Source organism: Bombina bombina, chromosome 5 (genome assembly GCF_027579735.1).
Source record: "Bombina bombina isolate aBomBom1 chromosome 5, aBomBom1.pri, whole genome shotgun sequence".
Taxonomy (NCBI): domain Eukaryota; kingdom Metazoa; phylum Chordata; class Amphibia; order Anura; family Bombinatoridae; genus Bombina; species Bombina bombina.
The window spans coordinates 435,664,333-435,687,923 of NC_069503.1; the positions used below are offsets into that span (position 1 = coordinate 435,664,333).

The 23,591-nt window shown below is 43.8% G+C and overlaps 1 protein-coding gene across 1 annotated transcript in view; it reads right to left on the reverse strand.

The window, feature by feature from the left end:
• TOPBP1 (DNA topoisomerase II binding protein 1) overlaps positions 1-23,591 on the reverse strand; it is an 872,354-nt gene that overhangs the window by 568,776 nt on the left and 279,987 nt on the right. The window contains exon 17 of the mRNA XM_053715750.1: positions 208-334. Coding sequence (XP_053571725.1) covers positions 208-334 — 127 coding nt within the window. The remainder of the gene's footprint in view (positions 1-207; positions 335-23,591) is intronic.

Here is a 23,591-nt window from a genome sequence, read left to right on the forward strand (position 1 = left end):
AATGCATATACTTGGTTAAAGAGAACTTACACAAAAAAATATTTAAATTCATTTAAAAAAAACAGTGTAATGTATAATGAGGATAAGAACAAAAGAATGTGTGGGAAAGTGAAATGAGTGAAAACAAATATTTTAATATTTACAATAAGAAAGGGGAGAAAATAATTTAAAACATTTTCAGCTACATTTTTCTTTTGTTATACGCACAGCTAGAAGCCAATGCTCAGAAACTATATGGATGCCATTTCTTTCCTTTACAGATCTGAATTCCCGACTGGTGTCGTTTTGTCGCCCTTGATAAATGAAGTGGGTCACACTTTCATCAAAGCACCATCTGGAAGAAAAACAAAGGTCAAACTTTCATCAAAGCATCATCTGGAAGAAAAACAAATGTGTTTTATTTCAATAGCAAAAGATCTTATAAACATAAACAAAAAAATACAAAATTACGTATTTATAAATGCTTTTTGCAACTTTTAAAAATAATCTACCTGTGAATCTTTGTATACAATCAATTCAAATGCACCTTTCACATCAAAAACATAAATTATGCTTACCTGATAATTTCCTTTTCTTCTGTTGGAAAGAGTCCACAGCTGCATTCATTACTTTTGGGAAATAAGAACCTGGCCACCATGAGGAGGCAAAGACACACCAGCCAAAGGCTTACATACTCCTCCCACTTCACTCATCCCCCAGTCATTCTGCCAAGGAACAAGGAACAGTAGAAGAAATATCATGGTGAAAAAAGGTGCCAGAAGAATAAAAAGATGCCCCACATAGAGAAATGGTGGGAAGCTATGGACTCTTTCCAACTGAAGAAAAGGAAATTATCAGGTAAGCATAATTTATGTTTTTCTTCCTAATTGGAAACAGTCAACAGCTGCATTCATTACTTTTGGGAAAACAATACCCAAGCTAAAGAGGTCACTGAATGCCAAAACGGGAGGGTACAATAGGTTGCCCATTCTGAGGGCACCAAGCAAGAAACCACTACCCAACAAAAACAGAATTTATGTTTACCTGATAAATTACTTTCTCCAACGGTGTGTCCGGTCCACGGCGTCATCCTTACTTGTGGGATATTCTCCTCCCCAACAGGAAATGGCAAAGAGCCCAGCAAAGCTGGTCACATGATCCCTCCTAGGCTCCGCCTACCCCAGTCATTCGACCGACGTTAAGGAGGAATATTGCATAGGAGAAACCATATGTTACCGTGGTGACTGTAGTTAAAGAAAATAAATTATCAGACCTGATTAAAAAAACCAGGGCGGGCCGTGGACCGGACACACCGTTGGAGAAAGTAATTTATCAGGTAAACATAAATTCTGTTTTCTCCAACATAGGTGTGTCCGGTCCACGGCGTCATCCTTACTTGTGGGAACCAATACCAAAGCATTAGGACACGGATGAAGGGAGGGAGCAAATCAGGTCACCTAAATGGAAGGCACCACGGCTTGCAAAACCTTTCTCCCAAAAATAGCCTCAGAAGAAGCAAAAGTATCAAATTTGTAAAATTTAGAAAAAGTGTGCAGTGAAGACCAAGTCGCTGCCTTACATATCTGATCAACAGAAGCCTCGTTCTTGAAGGCCCATGTGGAAGCCACAGCCCTAGCGGAGTGAGCTGTGATTCTTTCAGGAGGCTGCCGTCCGGCAGTCTCATAATCCAATCGGATAATGCTTTTAATCCAGAAGGAGAGAGAGGTAGAAGTTGCTTTTTGACCTCTCCGTTTACCAGAATAAACAACAAACAAAGACAAAGTTTGTCTGAAATCCTTAGTAGCTGCTAAGTAAAATTTGAGAGCACGAACTACATCCAAGTTGTGCAACAAACGTTCCTTCTTTGAAACTGGATTAGGACACAAAGAAGGCACAACTATCTCCTGGTTAATGTTTTTGTTAGAAACAACTTTTGGAAGAAACCCAGGTTTAGTACGCAAAACCACCTTATCTGCATGGAACACCAGATAAGGAGAAGAACACTGCAGAGCAGATAATTCTGAAACTCTTCTAGCAGAAGAAATTGCAACCAAAAACAAAACTTTCCAAGATAATAACTTAATATCAACGGAATGTAAGGGTTCAAACGGAACCCCCTAAAGAACTGAAAGAACTAGGTTGAGACTCCAAGGAGGAGTCAAAAATTTTGTAAACAGGCTTGATGCTAACCAGAGCCTGAACAAAGGCTAGAACATCTGGCACCGCTGCCAGCTTTTTGTGAAGTAACACAGACAATGCAGAAATCTGTCCCATCAAGGAACTTGCAGATAATCCTTTTTCCAATCCTTCTCGAAGGAAGGATAGACTCTTAGGAATCTTAACCTTGTCCCAAGGGAATCCTGCAGATTCACACCAACAGATATACCAAATTATGTGGTAATTTTTCTGGTTACAGGCTTTCAGGCCTGAACAAGAGTATTAATAACAGAATCTGAGAACCCTCGCTTTGATAAGATCAAGCGTTCAATCTCCAAGCAGTCAGCTGGAGTGGGTCGAACGGACCTAGAACAAGAAGGTCTCGTGTCAAAGGTAGCTTCCATGGTGGAGCCGATGACATATTCACCAGATCTGCATACCAAGTCCTGCGTGGCCACGCAGGAGCTATCAAAATCACCGACGCCCTCTCCTGATTGATCCTGGCTACCAGCCTGGGGATGAGAGGAAACGGCGGGAACACATAAGCTAGTTTGAAGGTCCAAGGTGCTACTAGTGCATCCACTAGAGCCGCCTTGGGATCCCTGGATCTGTACCCGTAGTAAGGAACTCTGAAGTTCTGACGAGAGGCCATCAGATCCATGTCTGGAATGCCCCACGGTTGAGTGACTTGGGCAAAGATTTCCGGATGGAGTTCCCACTCCCCCGGATGCAATGTCTGACAACTCAGAAAATCCGCTTCCCAATTTTCCACTCCTGGGATGTGGATAGCAGACAGGTGGCAGGAGTGAGACTCCGCCCATAGAATGATTTTGGTCACTTCTTCCATCGCTAGGGAACTCCTTGTTCCCCCCTGATGGTTGATGTATGAACTTGGCCCTCGCTAGCTGAGGCCAAGCTTTGAGAGCATTGAATATCGCTCTCAGTTCCAGAATATTTATCGGTAGAAGAGATTCTACCCGAGACCAAAGACCCTGAGCTTTCAGGGATCCCCAGACCGCGCCCCAGCCCATCAGACTGGCGTCGGTCGTGACAATGACCCACTCTGGTCTGCGGAAGGTCATCCCTTGTGACAGGTTGTCCAGGGACAGCCACCAACGGAATGAGTCTCTGGTCCTCTGATTTACTTGTATCTTCGGAGACAAGTCTGAATAGTCCCCATTCCACTGACTGAGCATGAACAGTTGTAATGGTCTTAGATGAATGCGCACAAAAGGAACTATGTCCATTGCCGCTACCATCAAACCTATCACTTCCATGCACTGCGCTATGGAAGGAAGAGGAACGGAATGAAGTATCCGACAAGAGTCTAGAAGTATTTGTTTTTCTGGCTTCTGTCAGAAAAATCCTCATTTCTAAGGAGTCTATTATAGTTCCCAAGAAGGGAACCCTCGTTGACGGAGATAGAGAACTCTTTTCCACGTTCACTTTCCATCCGTGAGATCTGAGAAAGGCCAGGACAATGTCCGTGTGAGCCTTTACTTGAGGAAGGGACGACGCTCGAATCAGAATGTCGTCCAAGTAAGGTACTACAGCAATGCCCCTTGGTCTTAGCACCGCCAGAAGGGACCCTAGTACCTATGAGAAAATCCTAGGAGCAGTGGCTAATCCGAAAGAAAACGCCACGAACTGGAAATGCTTGTCCAGGAATTCAAACCTTAGGAACCGATGATGTTCCTTGTGGATAGGAATATGTAGATACGCATCCTTGAAATCCACCTTGGACATGAATTGACCTTCCTGATGGAAGGAAGGAGTGTTCGAATGGTTTCCATCTTTCAAGATCTTGAGATCTAAGATTGGTCTGAACGTTCCCTCTTTTTTGGGAACTATGAACAGATTGGAGTAGAACCCCATCCCTTGTTCTCCTAATGGAACAGGATGAATCACTCCCATTTTTAGCAGGTCGTCTACCCAATGTAAGAATGCCTGTCTTCTTATGTGGTCTGAAGACAACTGAGACCTGTGGAACCTCCCCCTTGGAGGAAGCCCCTTGAACTCCAGAGAATAACCTTGGGAGACTATTTCTAGCGCCCAAGGATCCAGAACATCTCTTGCCCCAGCTTGAGCGAAGAGAGAGAGTCTGCCCCCCACCAGATCCGGTCCCGGATCGGGGGCCCGCATTTCATGCTGTCTTGGTAGCAGTGGCAGGTTTCCTGGCCTGCTTTCCTTTGTTCCAGCCTTGCATAGGTCTCCAGGCTGGATTGGCTTGAGAAGTATTACCTTCCTGCTTAGAGGACGTAGCCCTTGGGGCTGATCCGTTTCTGCGAAAGGGACGAAACTTAGGTTTATTTTTGGTCTTGAAAAGACCTATCCTGAGGAAGGGCGTGGCCCTTGCCCCCAGTGATATCAGAGATAATCTCTTTCAAGTCAGGGCCAAAGAGTGTTTTCCCCTTGAAAGGAATGTCAAGCAATTTGTTCTTGGAAGACGCATCCGCTGCCCAAGATTTTAACCAAAGCGCTCTGCGCCACAATAGCAACCCAGAATTTTTTCGCCGCTAACCTAGCCAATTGCAAGGTGGCGTCTAGGGTGAAAGAATTAGCCAATTTAAGAGCACGAATTCTGTCCCTAATCTCCTCATAAGAAGAAGAATTACTAATAATCGCCTTTCCTAGCTCATCAAACTAGAAACACGCGGCTGCAGTGACAGGGACAATGCATGCAATTGGTTGTAGAAGGGAACCTTGCTGAACAAACATCTTTAGCAGACCTTCTAATTTTTTATCCATAGGATCTTGGAAAGCACAACTATCTTCTATGGGTATAGTGGCGCGCTTGTGTAGAGTAGAAACCGCCCCCTCGACCTTGGGGACTGTCTGCCATCAGTCCTTTCTGGGGTCGACTATAGGAAAACAATTTTATAAAAATGGGGGGAGGTACTAAAGGTATACCGGGCCTGTCCCATTCTTTACTAACAATGTACGCCACCCGCTTGGATATAGGAAAAGCTTCGGGGGGCCCCGGGGCCTCTAAGAACTTTTCCATTTTACATAGTGGTTCTGGAATGACCAGATAATCACAATCATCCAAATTGGATAACACCTCCTTAAGCAGAGCGCGGAGATGTTCCAACTTAAATTTAAAAGTAATCACATCAGGTTCAGCTTGTTGAGAAATGTTTCCTAATCTGAAATTTCTCCCTCAGACAAAACCTCCCTGGCCCCCTCAGACTGGTGTAGGGGCCCTTCAGAAACCATATCATCAGCGTTCTCATGCTCTACAGAATTTTCTAAAACAGAGCAGTCGCGCTTTCACTGATAAGTGGGCATATTGGCTAAAATGTTTTTGATAGAATTATCCATTACAGCCATTAAATGTTGCATAGTAAGGAGTATTGGCGCACTAGATGTACTAGGGGCCTCCTGTATGGGCAAGACTGGTGTAGACGAAGGAGGGGATGATGCAGTACCATGCTTACTCCCCTCACTTGAGGAATCATCTTGGGCATCATTTTTACTAAAAATTTTTATGACATAAAATACATATAGTTAAATGAGAAGGAACCTTGGTTTCCCCACAGTCAGAACACAATCTATCTGGTAGTTCAGACATGTTAAACAGGCATAAACTTGATAACAAAGCACAAAAAACGTTTTAAAATAAAACCGTTACTGTCACTTTAAATTTTAAACTAAACACACTTTATTACTGCTGCGAAAAAGTATGAAGGAATTGTTCAAAATTCACCAAAATTTCACCACAGTGTCTTAAAGCCTTAAAAGTATTGCACACCAAATTTGGAAGCTTTAACCCTTAAAATAACGGAACCGGAGCCGTTTTTATATTTAACCCCTTTACAGTCCCTGGAATCTGCTTTGCTGAGACCCAACCAAGCCCAAAGGGGAATACGATACCAAATGATGCCTTCAGAAAGACTTTTCTATGTATCAGAGCTCCACACACATGCAGCTGCATGCCATGCTGTCCTCAAAAACAAGTGCGCCATACCGGCGCGAAAATGAGGCTCTGACTATGATCAGGGAAAGCCCCTAAGCCTGCCGATATAATCATATCAAAATACCCAGAATAAATGATTCCTCAAGGCTAAATATGTGTTAATAATGAATCGATTTAGCCCAGAAAAAGTCTACAGTCTTAATAAGCCCTTGTGAAGCCCTTATTTACTATCTTAATAAACATGGCTTACCGGATCCCATAGGGAAAATGACAGCTTCCAGCATTACATCGTCTTGTTAGAATGTGTCATACCTCAAGCAGTAAGAGACTGCACACTGTTCCCCCAACTGAAGTTAATTGCTCTCAACAGTCCTGTGTGGAACAGCCATGGATTTTAGTTACGGTGCTAAAATCATTTTCCTCATACAAACAGAAATCTTCATCTCTTTTCTGTTTCTGAGTAAATAGTACATACCAGCACTATTTTAAAATAACAAACTCTTGATTGAATAATAAAAACTACAGTTAAACACTAAAAAACTCTAAGCCATCTCCGTGGAGATGTTGCCTGTACAACGGCAAAGAGAATGACTGGGGTAGGCGGAGCCTAGTAGGGATCATGTGACCAGCTTTGCTGGGCTCTTTGCCATTTCCTGTTGGGGAGGAGAATATCCCACAAGTAAGGATGACGCCGTGGACCGGACACACCTATGTTGGAGAAAACCCCGCTTCGTCCGAAACAGAGAAAACTTTGAAAAGGAAAGGCCCCAAGGGCACTGACCCGCAGATAGTCCACAAGCCTAGCTGGAGACCTCAAAATCGGACTCAACTGAGCCAACAGTCCTCCAGGAGACACCGTCGCCCAACAGGCGGTCCCTCATCAAGGGATAAGGCAAAGAAAAACCGAAGGGGAAGCGAAAGGTCACCACAAAATCCATAAAAGAAAAAACCCCCATAGCGAGCACAGCTCACAAAGACCCAAATGGGTCCTGACAGACAAGGGAAGGCTACGCCAAGACCAAGCGGAAACCAGAGGTTTAGGACCGGGCCTCGAAACAGAGAAACCTTTCTCTCAACACTGTGCAAAAGCACAGAAAGACAACTGAAGACGGAGTCCTCACATCGTCAGAACTAAGAACACTATAGTATTCAGACAAAAAAAGAATGTGTAACAGACCCAGACAAAAAACCCTAAGTCAAGAACATGCAGCCATCATTAGGATGACACAGAATAATACTTGCTGAGAAGTAAAAGGCGGCCAGCAAGAGAAAAGATTGCAAAAGAAGAACTCCCAGACAGAGGGCACACTTCCAGGCAATCGAAGCCACTAGACCTACACACAGGGCTCCAAAAGGGGAAGCACATAACCTCAACGAGACCCACTGCACCACCAAGAGAGAGAGAGAGAGGTTACACCCAGAACCCGAAGGTGAATGGTAACCCGGGACCCTCAGCTTGTAAACCTAGGGGGCTAGCTACAATGCCAACCTAGATCCTGAAGATGACAACGCATCTCAGAACCAACTCCCAGCCGGGCCAGCCCAAGTATTAGTAGGTCTTGTAAACAAAACAGAAGAACCCCAACACCAGCTCAAAAACGAGCGGAAGAATGGCCACAGCCATCCCAACAGAGCACAGGTGCCAACCTGACTCCTTAGAAACAGACGACAAGACTGTAGAATCATAGGAACCTAACAAAAGGCCCACCATAGTCTCGACACGAAGCCAACGAGACTCCAGATGGAACATAACAACCCAGAGAAAAACACCCCTCTCTGAAAGGTTAACTCTCAGTTCTAACCTCCAGAATCCAAGAGAATCCCTAGAAAAAGGACCACATCTCCATAACAAGGAGAATAAGCCCCCCACCCTAAGAAAAGGGATAGTGCCAAAAAGGCAGAGGAATTAGCTTGCTAACATGCATCCAATGTGCAATAGCTGCAGCAGAGACACTGCAAACCCATTCGCTTGCACAGTCCAGCCCAATGAGCATCAGAACTCAGACAACCTGGCCAACCGTGACCAGGTCAATTAGTCCAAGTAAAAGGACATAGCCCAAGATCCCAGGAACTGGGGAACCCCGAACCAGCCTTAGAGCCAAAAAGTCCGGCATTAACTCCACAAAAGGAAAACACTGAGCGAAGCCTCAGCAACCAAAAGCACCAGGGAGAAAACAGAACCGAGCCCCCAATTGTTTAAACAAACAATATCAGAGAACTTAACACCCCGTCTGATATAAAAAAAACAGACCACAGGGAGATATCAATGCAATGTCCAGATCAACCAGGATAACGAGATAACTCGCAAGTCCCGACCCAAGGAAGAGACCACCCCTTGCCGAAGTCCAATGCTCCAAAGGAGCTAAGGTGTTAAAAGTCGTACGACGACACTAGATCCCATATAGACTCTCAAACAGCTGCAGGACAACAAGCAAGGGGATATCCCGAGGCCAAAATCACTCGAGCAAAGGCTGGTCTCCGCATCACCTCCATGCAATCAGAGGATCATAGAGAGAAAAGGACGCACAGCATCCCCAGCTCCGAGCAGAGCCCAAGGAGACCCTGCCCAGTGCCCCTAACAGAGAATGACCATAACCCGGAGGGGGACCCAGGTCCCTAAAAGGAAACCTAACTCACATGGAGACAACAGAGGAAGACCAAAAGGTTTCATAAAAAACAGCTAGTACACAGTCAATGTGCAATAGCTGCAGCTGGTCACATTCTGCGACCCATCCGCTGCAAGGCAGCTAAACTACCCAATAAACTACTAGCTGCTGAGAACTAAGGCCAGAAGGACAATTCCCAGGGCCTCAAATGAAAAAAGGCCAAACCGCCCAACTCACGGCAAGAGGGCGCAAGTCCACCAACCCTCCACTACACAGGAAGGAGCTAAAGGGTCTGACAACCCCAGACACAAGAGAGAGAGATGCAGCAGAACTCCACCGACCCAGTAATCCAAATTGAAGGCTATCAGGACTGAGACAATCCTTCCTGCTTCACTGACCCACCGGTCCTTTAGCATGCATAGTTGAACAGAGGATAACATGAGCACTCGGCGCTTCTACCAGACCAGCCAAGCAGAGCCGCGCCACGTGTCCGAACTGCTACCAGACAGAACTAAACCCTAACAGGATCAGCCTGCAATCCGGGTCCTAACCGTCAAGCCGCATAAATCCTCCCTCAGAGGGGAAGAAGGAAAACAGACAGGACATCCTCTCAGATGAAAATAAAATACAAGGCATAGGTTAACGCACAAAAAGAAACAGGCCTACTGCAGGACCAGCCAAACGGAGCCCCGATCTTCCCAAAAAAACTGGAAAAGATTTCAATACATGGACAATCAGGAGATTACATAATCCCCACATGTCTAATGAGGTGCGCCATTAGAAGAGCAGACTGAGTATTCCCGTGTCCGATAAGGATAAGGTCGTTCAATAACTGAAAAAACAAGTCTGAGTAACACGCAAAGGTGTGCAATTCTGTAACGAAAGGTACAACACTCAGGGACAGTCGCACCAGCAGGGAACTGTACACTCCAAGGTGGAATACCCGGGACAACAGGAGCAGGGAAGGGAAGGCACCACCCTGTCTTCAAACTCTATTCAATTTAGAAAATAAAGGTTCATCAGGCAAATATGACCTCTGGAACCCCTGAATTTGCCAAAAACTTCCTTTAGAAGAAGCGCAAATTCCTAAAACTAAAGTCTGGTTCCTCCGCAGCTAGAGGTTGAGAGGCAGCAGACTCTGACCCAGAAAGTTCATACTCTGAAGTCTCAGAAAGAACTTCATCCTTGGATAACCCTATCAGTTAAATCCAAAAATTATTTGATGTACTCTGGGAAGGAGTGCAATATGTAACCTTTCGCTTGCGCTTAGCGGGGCAAGGTAAAGCATTAAGGCCGCAGACACCAACGTCTGAACTGTGCAGTAACGTCTGGAGAAAAAAGGCCCCCTCCAGATGGAGGATCAGCAATGCTACGGGAAAACTGCATGTGTATAGAGATAATGTAGGGTACGAACCTAACTGAATGACAACTCCTCAGAGGAGGACAGCTCCGTAATATCAGACATGTTTGATATTATCAAATTATCAAGGCATATGGAACATAATTGAGAGGGGGAACTAGGGCATCCTCCCCAAATAAACAGGAATTGCTCTTTAGGAATAGAGGGAGTGCCCTCTAAAGGAACTGAATCCTCCATCACTAGTGCAATAACCGGAGAACTAGAAAAATAAAACATAACATCTTTTTTTTTTTTTAAATATAATAACGGCACCTCTATACCCCAATGACTGGGACACTAACCACCTCCTATGACCCAGACAGTAGAGAGCTGTATGACTCCTCTCTGATAGTCACGAAGGAGGGAATGAATCACATAGTGCACAATGCAGGACCGTCCCTATTATAAGAGAAAGCGCACCAAGCTTATAAGCTGCATGGCTCTCAAAGTGAAAGTGAAACCTGTATATTCCATAACAGCCATAACATCTCACACATAAAGCAGCATAAAATTAAACAAACATATAAGATTATTATCCCCCCCCCCCTGTTCAATAATCCCCCTAAGGCGATATTAACAATTGATTCTATAGAGATAAAGGGCACCACACTGTGACCCTATCTTCTGTGTTAACATTATGTAATAAAAAATTAAAGATCTTACCAGAATCTACGCCGTGGAACAGGAAAACGGCCCTTCAAGTGTGACAGGTCGTAGCATCGCTTTTGATATGGACCAAATTGCTCTTTCGTATCTAGTAAGTTTGCTGCATTGAATATCGCCCTCAATTCTAGAATGTTGATGGGAAGGAGAGACTCTGAGTCCATACTCCCTGAGCCCTTAAAGAGCCCCAGACTGCTCCCCATCCTAAGAGGCTGGCATCTGTTGTCACAATCACCCATGAGGGTCTGCAAAAGCATGTCCCCTGGGATAGATGCTCCAGAGACAACCATCATAGAATAGAGTCCCTTGTCTCCTAATCTAGATTTATTCGAGAAGACAAATCTGTATAATCTCCATTCCACTGCCTGAGCATGCTCAGCTGCAGAGGCCTGAGATGAAAACGTGCAAACGGTATGATGTCCATTGCCGCCACCATCAATCCGATTACCTCCATGCATTGAGCCACTGATGGCCAAGTATTGGACTGAAGGGCTTGACATGTATTCAGAATCTTTAACTTTCTGACCTCCGTCAGAAAAATCTTCATTGAAATGGAGTCGATTAGAGTCCCCAGAAAGTTAACCCTTGTCTGAGGAACTAATGAACTCTTTTCCAGATTTACCTTCCACCCGTGAGTTCTCAGGAAGGATAGCACAATGTCGGTATGGGAACTTGCTAGTTGATAAGATGACGCCTGGAATATCGTCCAGATAAGGCGCCACCGCAATGCCCCGCGGTCTTAGAACTGCCAGAAGAGACCCCAGAACTTTTGTGAAAATTCTGGGCGCCGTGGCCAGACCGAAAGGAAGAGCCACAAACTGAAAATGTTTGTCCAGAAAGGCAAACCTCAGGAACTTGTGATGATCTCTGTGGATAGGAACATGAAGATATGCATCCTTTAGATCCACTGTCGTCATAAATTGACCATCCTGGATCAATGGAAGAATGGTACGAATTGTTTCCATATTGAAAGATGGAACTCTGAGAAACTTGTTTAGACTTTTGAGGTCTAAAATAGGCCTGAAAGTTCCCTCTTTTTTGGGAACTACAAACAGATTTGAATAAAACCCCTGTCCCTGAATTGGAACGGGGCAGATAACTCCCATGGAGGAGAGGTCTCTTACACAACATAAGAACGCCTCTCTTTTTATCTGGTCTGCAGATAATCGTGAAAGAAGAAATCTTCCTCTGGGAGAGGAATTTCTAAACTCCAATTTGTATCCCTGAGACACTATTTCTATTGCCCAGGGATCCTGAACGTCTTGCATCCAAGTCTGGATGAAGAACGAAAGTCTGCCCCCTACTATATCCGGTCCCCGGGTCGGGTGCCAGCCCTTCATGCAGCAGGCTTCTTGGATAGTTTACCCTTGTTCCAAGACTGGTTGGGTCTCCATGTAGACTGTTTGTGAATAGTTCCCTTCCTGTTTAGAGGAAGAGGAAGGGGGGATTCCCTTAAAATTTCAAAAGGAACGAAAATTACTCTGTCTGTTTAGATTTTTTTATCCTGAGGGAGGAGATGACCCTTGCCTCCCGTGATGTCAGAAATAATTTCTTTCAAGTCAGGTCCGAACAGGGTTTTCCCCTTGTAAGGAATAGCCAAAAGTTTAGACTTGGATGACACATCCGCAGACCACGACTTTAACCATAAAGCTCTGCATGCTAAGATGGAAAAACCCGAAACCTTAGCCGCTAATTTAGTAATCTGTAAAGAAGCATCCGTAATAAACAAATTAGCTAATTTAAGAGCTTAAATCCAATCCTGTATCTCTTCCAAAGAAGTCTCGGTCTTAAGAGACTCTTCCAGAGCATCAAACCAATAAGCAGCCGCACTGGTAACCGTAACAATGCAAGCTGCCGGTTGTAATAGCAACCCCTGATGAACATAGATCTTCTTCAGAAGACCCTCCAACTTCTTTTCCATAGGGTCTTTAAAAACAAAATTTATGCTTACCTGATAAATTTATTTCTCTTGTGGTGTATCCAGTCCACGGATTCATCCATTACTTGTGGGATATTCTCCTTCCCAACAGGAAGCTGCAAGACGATCACCCACAGCAGAGCTGTCTATATAGCTCCTCCCCTAACTGCCACCCCCAGTCGTCATTCGACCGAAGACAAGCAAGAGAAAGGAGAAATTATAGGGTGCAGTGGTGACTGTAGTTTAAAAAAGAAATAACACCTGCCTTAAAATGACAGGGCGGGCCGTGGCCTGGAAAAACCACAAGAGAAAAAAATTTATCAGGTAAGCATAAATTATGTTTTCTCTTGTAAGGTGTATCCAATCCACGGATTCATCCATTACATGTGGGATACCAATACCAAAGCTATAGGACACGGATGAAGGGAGGGACAAGGCAGGCGCTTAAACGGAGGGCACCACTGCCTGTAAGACCTTTCTCCCAAAAACAGCCTCCGAAGAAGCAAAAGTATCAAATTTGTAGAATTTAGAAAAGGTATGAAGCGAATACCAAGTCGCCGCCTTACAAATCTGTTCAACAGAAGCCTCATTTTTAAAAGCCCATGTGGAAGCTACTGCTCTAGTGGAATGAGCTGTAATTCTCTCAGGAGGCTGCTGGCCAGCAGTCTCATAAGCAAAGCGGATTATGCTTCTTAACCAAAAAGAAAGAGAAGTTGCCGAAGCCTTTTGGCCTCTCCTCTGTCCAGAGTAAACCACAAAAAAAGCAGATGTTTGCCGAAAATCTTTAGTGGCTTGTAAATAGAATTTTAAAGCACGGATCACATCAAGATTGTGTAATAGACGTTCCTTCTTTGAAGAAGGATTAGGACATAGTGAAGGAACAACAATCTCCTGATTGATTTTCTTATTAGATACCACCTTAGGAAAAAACCCAGGTTTGGTATGCAACACTACCCTATCAGCATGGAAAATGAGATAAGGAGAATCACATTGTAAAGCCGATAACTCCGAAACTCGTCGAACCGAGGAGATAGCTACCAAAAACAGAACTTTCCAAGACAACAGCTTGATATCTATGGAATGCAAAGGTTCAAACGGAACCCCTTGAAGAACTTTAAGAACTAAATTTAGACTCCATGGCGGAGCCACAGGTTTAAACACAGGCTTGATTCGAACTAAAGCCTGACAAAACGCCTGAACGTCTGGAGTATTAGCCAGACGCTTGTGCAAAAGAATAGACAGAGCAGAAATCTGTCCCTTTAAGGAACTAGCCGACAATCCCTTCTCCAATCCTTCTTGGAGAAAAGATAATATTCTAGGAATCCTGACCTTACTCCATGAGTAACCCTTGGATTCACACCAATGAAGATATTTACACCATATCTTATAATAGATTTTCCATGGTAACCGGCTTTCGAGCCTGAATTAAGGTATCAATGACCGATTCAGAGAAACCACGCTTTGATAAAATCAAGCGTTCAATCTCCAAGCAGTCAAACGTAGAGAAATTAGGTTTGGATGGTTGAAAGGACCCTGAAGTAGAAGGTCCTGCCTCAGCGGCAGGGTCCATGGTGGACAGGATGACATGTCCACCAGGTCTGCATACCAAGTCCTGTGTGGCCACGCAGGTGCTATCAAAATCACAGAAGCTCTCTCCTGCCTGATCTTGGCAATCAGACAAGGGAGCAGAGGAAACGGTGGAAACACATAAGCCAGGTTGAAGGACCAAGGCGCTGCTAGAGCATCTATCAGCGTTGCCTTGGGGTCCCTGGACCTGGTCCCGTAACAAGGAAGCTTGGCATTCTGGCGAGACGCCATGAGATCCAGTTCTGGTTTGCCCCAAAGTTGAATCAACTGGGCAAATATCTCCGGATGGAGTTCCCATTCTCCCGGATGAAAAGTCTGCCGACTTAGAAAATCCGCCTCCCAGTTCTCGACACCTGGGATATGGATAGCTGATAGATGGCAAGAGTGAACCTCTGCCCATAGAATTATCTTTGAAACCTCCAACATTGCTAGGGGACTCCTTGTTCCCCCCTGATGGTTGATGTAGGCTACAGTCGTGATATTGTCCGACTGAAATCTGATGAACCTGACCCCAGCTAGCTGAGGCCACGCCTGAAGAGCATTGAAAATCGCTCTTAGTTCCAGAATGTTTATCGGAAGGAGTGCCTCCTCCTGAGTCCACGAGCCCTGAGACTTCAGGGAGTTCCAGACTGCACCCCAGCCCAGAAGGCTGGCATCTGTCGTTACTATAGTCCAATCTGGCCTGCGGAAGCTCATCCCCTTGGACAGATGGACCTGACATAGCCACCAGAGAAGAGAATCCCTGGTTTCTTGATCCAGATTTAGTAGAGGGGACAAATCTGTGTAATCCCCATTCCACTGACTGAGCATGCAAAGTTGCAGCGGTCTGAGATGTAGGCGGGCAAACGGTACTATGTCCATTGCCGCTACCATTAAACCGATTACTTCCATACACTGAGCCACTGAAGGACGAGAAGTGGAATAAAGAACTCGGCAAGAGTCTAGAAGTTTTGACAATCTGGCCTTCGTTAGGTAAATCTTCATTTCTACCGAATCTATCAGAGTCCCTAGGAATGAAACTCTTGTTAGAGGTGATAGAGAACTCTTTTCTTCGTTCACCTTCCACCCATGGGACCTCAGAAATGCCAGAACAATGTCCGTATGGGACCTTACGATTTGAAAAGTCGACGCCTGTATCAGAATGTCGTCTAAGTAAGGGGCTACTGCTATACCCCGCGGCCTTAGGACCGCTAGGAGGGACCCTAGAACCTTCGTAAAGATTCTTGGTGCCGTGGCCAACCCGAAGGGAAGAGCCACAAACTGGTAGTGCCTGTCTTGAAAGGCAAACCTGAGAAAACAATGATGAGCTTTGTGTATCGGGATGTGAAGATAAGCATCCTTTAAGTCTACGGTAGTCATATATTGACCCTCCTGGATCATAGGAAGGATGGTTCGAATAGTCTCCATCTTGAAGGATGGAACTCTAAGAAATTTGTTTAAGATCTTGAGATCTAAGATTGGTCTGAATGTTCCCTCTTTCTTGGGAACCACAAACAGATTTGAATAGAAGCCCTGCCCCTGTTCCTCCTGCGGAACTGGGTGGATCACTCCCATAATTAGGAGGTCTGGAACACTTTTAGGGAAGAGGTTTTGAATTCCAGAAGATAACCCTTGGACACAATTTCCAATGCCCAGGGATCCTGGACATCTCTTGCCCAAGCCTGGGCGAAGAGAGAGAGTCTGCCCCCTACTAGATCCATTTCCGGATCGGGGGCTGCTCCTTCATGCTGTCTTAGAGGCAGCAGCAGGCTTCTTGGCCTGTTTCCCCTTGTTCCAAGCCTGGTTAGGTCTCCAGACCGGCTTAGACTGGGCAAAAGTTCCCTCTTGTTTTGTGTTAGAGGAAGCTGAAGCTGTGCCACTCTTGAAGTTTCGAAAGGGCCGAAAACTAGACTGTTTGGTCCTCAATTTGTAGGACCTGTCTTGAGGAAGGGCGTGACCTTTTCCTCCAGTGATGTCAGAAATTATCTCCTTTAGTCCAGGCCCGAATAGGGTCTGTCCTTTGAAGGGAATGTTGAGAAGTTTAGACTTTGAAGTCACGTCAGCTGACCAGGATTTAAGCCATAGCGCCCTACGCACCTGAATAGCAAAACCTGAATTTTTAGCCGTTAGCTTGGTTAAATGAACAACGGCGTCAGAAACAAATGAATTGGCTAGCTTAAGGGCCCTAAGCTTGTCAATAATATCTTCCAACGGGGTTTCAACCTGTAGAGCCTCCTCTAGAGACTCAAACCAGAAAGCCGCAGCAGCAGTGGCTGGGGAAATGCATGCAAGAGGCTGGAGAATAAAACCTTGTTGAATAAAAAATTTCTTAAGGTAACCCTCTAATTTTTTGTCCATTGGATCTAGAAAAGCACAACTGTCCTTGACAGGGATAGTGGTACGCTTAGCTAGAGTAGAAACTGCTCCCTACACCTTAGGGACCGTCTGCCACAAGTCCCGTGTAGCGGCGTCTATAGGAAACATCTTTTTAAAAACAGGAGGGGGAGAGAACAGTACACCTGGTCTATCCCATTCCTTAGTAATAATTTCAGAAAACCTCTTAGGGATTGGAAAAACATCAGTGTAAGTAGGTACTGCATAGTATTTATCCAATCTACATAATTTCTCTGGGACTACAATAGCGTCACAGTCGTCCAGAGTTGCTAAGACCTCCCTGAGCAATATGCGGAGGTGCTCAAGCTTAAATTTAAATGTAGACATATCAGAATCAGGTTGAAGTAACTTCCCTGAATCAGAAAAATCACCCACAGATTGAAGCTCCCCTGCTTCAGCATCAGTACATTGTGAGGGTGTATCACACATAGCCACTAAAGCGTCAGAGAGCTCTGTATTTATTCTTGTCCCAGAGCTGTCTCGCTTTCCTTGCAATCCTGGCAGTTTAGATAATACCTCTGTAAGGGTATGATTCATAACTGCCGCCATGTCTTGTAAGGTATACGCAATGGGCGCGCTAGATGTACTTGGCGTCCCCTGAGCGGTAGTTATAGGTTCTGACATGTGGGGAGAGTTAGACGGCATAACTTCCTCTTTGTCAATTTCTTCTGGTGATACATTTTTTAAAGCCAGAATATGGTCTTTGTAATCTATAGTAAAATCAGTGCATTTGGTACACATTGTAAGAGGGGGTTCCACAATGGCTTCTAAACATAATGAACAATGAGTTTCCTCTATGTCAGACATGTTTAAACAGACTAGTAATGAGACCAGCAAGCTTGGAAAACACTTTAATAACTGTAAATAAGCAAAAAATAAAAACGGTACTGTGCCTTTAAGAGAAAAAAACAATCACAGAAACTGCAAAACAGTGAAAAAAGCAGTAAATTCTACGAAATTTTTACAGTGTGTATAATAGACTGAAATAGCATTGCACCCACTTGCAAATGGATGATTAACCCCTTAGTTTCAAAACCGGATCAAAAAAACGATATAACCGTTTTTAAACAGTCACAACCAACTGCCACAGCTCTACTGTGGCTCTTACCTGCCCATACAACGACTTTGGAAGGCACAAAAACCCTTTAGAGGGGTCCTATATGTTCAGGGGACTCCTTCAGGGAAGCTGGATGTCTCAAGCTGCAAAATTAAGGCGCGAAAATAGGTCCCTCCCAACATGTACTCACAGTGAGAGGGCCTTAAAAAACTATTCCTAGGCAAAATCTAGTCAGCCATGTGGAAAAACTGGGCCCCAGAATAAAGTTTTATCACCATTCGTAATAAACGTTTATATACATCAAGCAAACGTTATATCTATTAAGTAATGAGAGTAAATAACAAAAATATTACCCTTTGCAGCAAGCATGATACCAGTCGTTATTAAATCACTGTAATCAGGCTTACCTTAAATAAATCAGGCACTGTCAGCATTTTCTAGCTTATCATCTCTCTAGAAAAATTTAAAACTGCACATACCTCAGAGCAGGTAATCCTGCACGCTATTCCCCCAGCTGAAGTTACCCATCTCTTCAGTTATGTGTGAGAACAGCAGTGGATCTTAGTTACAAACCGCTAAGATCATCAAAAACCTCAGACAGACTCTTCTTCAACTTTCTGCCTGAGGCTAAAATAGTACAACTCCGGTCCCATTTGAAAATAATAAACTTTTGATTGAAGATGAACTACATTAATGCACCACATCTCTCTAGCTACTTCCCTTGTCGAGAGCTGCAAGAGAATGACTAAGGGGGTGGCAGTTAGGGGAGGAGCTATATAGACAGCTCTGCTGTGGGTGATCCTCTTGCAGCTTCCTGTTGGGAAGGAGAATATCCCACAAGTAATGGATGAGTCCGTGGACTGGATACACCTTACAAGAGAAAGCACAACTATCCTCAATAGGAATATTAGCTCGTTTAGCCGAAGTAGAAATAGCCCCCTCCACCTTAGGGACTGTCTGCCAAGAGTCCCTAATAGTTTCAGCTATAGGGTACATCTTCTTAAAAATGGGAGAAGGAAATACCTGGTCTCTCCCATTCCTTAGCAATAATCTCAGAAGTTCTCTAGGGAACTGAAAAGACATCGGCTTCAGAAGGAACTTCTAGATATCTGTCCAACTTACTCAATTTCTCTGGGGGAACCACTATTGAATCGCAGTCGTCCAGAGTCACCAAAACCTCCCTCAATAATAAGCGGAGGTGTTCAAGCTTAAATCTGAAGGAAACCACTTCTGAATTAGTCAGTTGTAAAGCACTTCCTGAATCAGAAAGTTCACCTTCGGATAAGACCTCCATACCCTCCAATTCAGAGCCCTGGGAGGGTACATCTGAAATCACCATCAAGGCATCAGAAGTTGCATTGACCACATGGTTCTCCTTCCTTTTGCGTTTGCCTTGAAATACGGGAAAGGCAGATAATGCATCGGAAAGAGTAGATGACATAACTGCAGCTATGTCCTTTAAAGTAATCACAGCAGAGACTGCAGAGGTACTTGGCTCCGCTTGAGCGGGCATTAAGGGCTGTGACGCTTGGGGAGAAAGTTGCGGCATACTCTGTATCTCATCAGAAGCATCTGCTTTTGTCAATTTTTTATCAAAGAAAATTTGCTCTCTAAACTGTAATGCCCCCTCAATGCATGAGGGACAAAGCGTAACAGGAGGTTCCACACTGGCATTCAAACACATGGAACATCTAAAGTTCTGAAGATCTTCCATGATAAAATTAAAGCAAAGCAAATTTTGGTTGTGGCTCCTTTAAATATATAATCTTAATTTTGTGCCAGAAAAAATAAGAGAACAGCCCTAATATGGATGCTGCCTGCTAAAATCTCCTGAAACAGAAAGTGTACTGTGCCTTTAAAATTTAAACACTAACAATTTTACTGCACCCAAAAAAAACACTAACAGTTAAACCAATTTACTGAATAACTAAATGAAAAAAGTGCACCTCTCCACATCAACAGCTCTGCTGAGGCGCCTAACTGCCCCCACTATACACCGACCACCGTCTACTGTGCGTCAGAATGCCTAAAACCGCTTGCTTTAACTTACAACCATGCGGTCTTAGCGAACACCTGATCTGCAATTAATCCCAAATGCCGGATGCTCCGTAGCAAGAAAACTGCGCGGCTTCTCTGCAGCGAGCGTAAGCTTACCCCGCCCTTCGTGGGCAGCAAAGGAAACCCCTTTGATCTTACGGTTAAAAAATGTGACAAACGATCGCCGGTCACAGATAACTCTTAAACCAGTAACTCAAATAACCTAATTACTGATACAGTAAACACACACAGCCCTACACCGGAGCCTTAAGTTTCAGAGCTCCGAATAAAAGTCCCCAGCGTCTCGCCCACAGCACCAACAAACAGGGTTATTCGTCACAGTAGGAGCCCTTATTCAATATTATAGCCCCTAGTCGGGACTCTCTCCCACTGCATCTCATGAAAGCCGAGTGGTACATAGTAATGAGGGGGGACCTGACAATAAAGGTCTATTTCCCCACTATCAGATAGGTAATATATACAGCCTTTTCTGAGGTAAGAAATGTCCCAGAAAAATAAAGAGCTGCACATACCTCTATGCTGAGAGACAGCATGACCGGTCCCACAGGATCAAGAGGTCTTCTCCCTCCTGTAGTTCTGTGGAGAAATACAGGGTCTTAGTTAATATCTGCAAAGACCATCATCTGAAGGCCAGCACTCAGTATGGGAGGCGCAGTGAGAATTTAATCCCACCAGTTCCCATTGCTTTAAAGCCACCTGTAGCTCTACTCTAGAGGCTAACAAGGAATACGGCTACACTCTAAATAAAATAGCACTCACTGGTACCATTTTAAAAATAAACTCTTGATTGAAGAATCTAAACTAACACCTCAATTTACCTCTTCCTATCACTAACACAGGCAAAGAGAATGACTGGAGTGGGAGGGAGGGGAGGAGCTATATATACAGCTCTGCTGTGGTGCTCTTTGCCTCCACCTGCTGACCAGGAGGCGTAATCCCACAAGTAAGGATGAAATCCGTGGACTCATCGTGTCTTTAAAAAGAAAAAGTATATTATTATAACTGTTGATTATGCAAAATTGGGGAATGGGTAAAAAAGGGATTATCTACCTTTTTAAACAACAAAAAACAGAATTTATGCTTACCTGATAAATTACTTTCTCTTACGGTGTATCCAGTCCACGGATTCATCCTTACTTGTGGGATATTCTCAATCCCTACAGGAAGTGGCAAAGAGAGCACACAGCAGAGCTGTCCATATAGCTCCCCTCAGGCTCCGCCCCCCCCAGTCATTCGACCAACGGTTAGGAGAAAAAGGAGAAACCATAGGGTGCAGTGGTGACTGTAGTTTTACAAAAAATAAATTTGAACATGACTTAATAGCCAGGGCGGGCCGTGGACTGGATACACTGTAAGAGAAAGTAATTTATCAGGGAAGCATAAAACATAATTTATGCTTACCTGATAAATTTATTTCTCTTGTAGTGCATCCAGTCCACGGATCATCCATTACTTGTGGGATATTCTCCTTCCCAACAGGAAGTTGCAAGAGGATCACCCACAGCAGAGCTGCTATATAGCTCCTCCCCTCACTGCCATATCCAGTCATTCGACCGAAACAAGACGACAAAGGAGAAACCATAGGGTGCAGTGGTGACTGTAGTTTAATTAAAATTTAGACCTGCCTTAAAAGGACAGGGCGGGCCGTGGACTGGATACACTACAAGAGAAATAAATTTATCAGGTAAGCATAAATTATGTTTTCTCTTGTTAAGTGTATCCAGTCCACGGATCATCCATTACTTGTGGGATACCAATACCAAAGCTAAAGTACACGGATGATGGGAGGGACAAGGCAGGAACTTAAACGGAAGGAACCACTGCCTGTAGAACCTTTCTCCCAAAAACAGCCTCCGAAGAAGCAAAAGTGTCAAATTTGTAAAATTTTGAAAAGGTGTGTAGCGAAGACCAAGTCGCAGCCTTGCAAATATGTTCAACAGAGGACTCATTTTTAAAGGCCCAGGTGGAAGCCACAGCTCTAGTAGAATGAGCTGTAATCCTTTCAGGGGGCTGCTGTCCAGCAGTCTCATAGGCTAAGCATATTATGCTCCGAAGCCAAAAGGAGAGAGAGGTTGTCTAAGCTTTTTGACCTCTCCTCTGTCCAGAGTAAACGACAAACAGGGCAGATGTTTGACGAAAATCTTTAGTAGCCTGTAAGTAAAACTTCAAGGCACGGACTACGTCCAGATTATGCAAAAGACGTTCCTTCTTTGAAGAAGGATTAGGACACAATGATGGAATAACAATCTCTTGATTGAAATTCCTGTTAGAAACCACCTTAGGTAAAAACCCAGGTTTGGTACGCAGAACTACCTTGTCTGAATGAAAAATCAGATAAGGAGAATCACAATGTAAGGCAGATAACTCAGAGACTCTTCGAGCCAAGGAAATAGCCATCAAAAACAGAACTTAACAAGATAAAAACATAATTTATGTAAGAACTTACCTGATAAATTCATTTCTTTCATATTAGCAAGAGTCCATGAGCTAGTGACGTATGGGATATACATTCCTACCAGGAGGGGCAAAGTTTCCCAAACCTCAAAATGCCTATAAATACACCCCTCACCACACCCACAAATCAGTTTAACGTATAGCCAAGAAGTGGGGTGATAAGAAAGTGCGAAAGCATAAAAAATAAGGAATTGGAATAATTGTGCTTTATACAAAAAAATCATAACCACCACAAAAAAAGGGTGGGCCTCATGGACTCTTGCTAATATGAAAGAAATGAATTTATCAGGTAAGTTCTTACATAAATTATGTTTTCTTTCATGTAATTAGCAAGAGTCCATGAGCTAGTGACGTATGGGATAATGAATACCCAAGATGTGGATCTTCCACGCAAGAGTCCCTAGAGAGGGAGGGATAAAATAAAGACAGCCAATTCCGCTGAAAATAATCCACACCCAAAACAAAGTTTAAATCTTATAATGAAAAAAACTGAAATTATAAGCAGAAGAATCAAACTGAAACAGCTACCTGAAGTACTTTTCTACCAAAAACTGCTTCAGAAGAAGAAAACACATCAAAATGGTAGAATTTAGTAAAAGTATGCAAAGAAGACCAAGTTGCTGCTTTGCAAATCTGATCAACCGAGGCTTCATTCCTAAACGTCCAGGAAGTAGAAACTGACCTAGTAGAATGAGCTGTAATCCTTTGAGGCGGAGTTTTACCCGACTCGACATAAGCAAGATGAATCAAAGACTTTAACCAAGACGCCAAAGAAATGGCAGAGGCCTTCTGACCTTTCCTAGAACCGGAAAAGATAACAAATAGACTAGAAGTCTTTCGGAAATTTTTAGTAGCTTCAACATAATATTTCAAAGCTCTAACTACATCCAAAGAATGCAACGATCTTTCCTTAGAATTCTTAGGATTAGGACACAATGAAGGAACCACAATTTCTCTACTAATGTTGTTAGAATTCACAACCTTAGTAAAAATTTAAAAGAAGTTCGCAACACCGCCTTATCCTGATGAAAAATCAGAAAAGGAGACTCACAAGAAAGAGCAGATAATTCAGAAACTCTTCTAGCAGAAGAGATGGCCAAAAGAAACAAAACTTTCCAAGAAAGTAATTTAATGTCCAGCGAATGCATAGGTTCAAACGGAGGAGCTTGAAGAGCCCCCAGAACCAAATTCAAACTCCAAGGAGGAGAAATTGACTTAATAACAGGTTTTATACGAACCAAAGCTTGTACAAAACAATGAATATCAGGAAGACTAGCAATCTTTCTGTGAAAAAGAACAGAAAGAACAGAGATTTGTCCTTTCAAGGAACTTGCAGACAAACCTTTATCCAAACCATCCTGAAGAAACTGTAAAATTCTAGGAATTCTAAAAGAATGCCAAGAAAAATGATGAGAAAAAACACC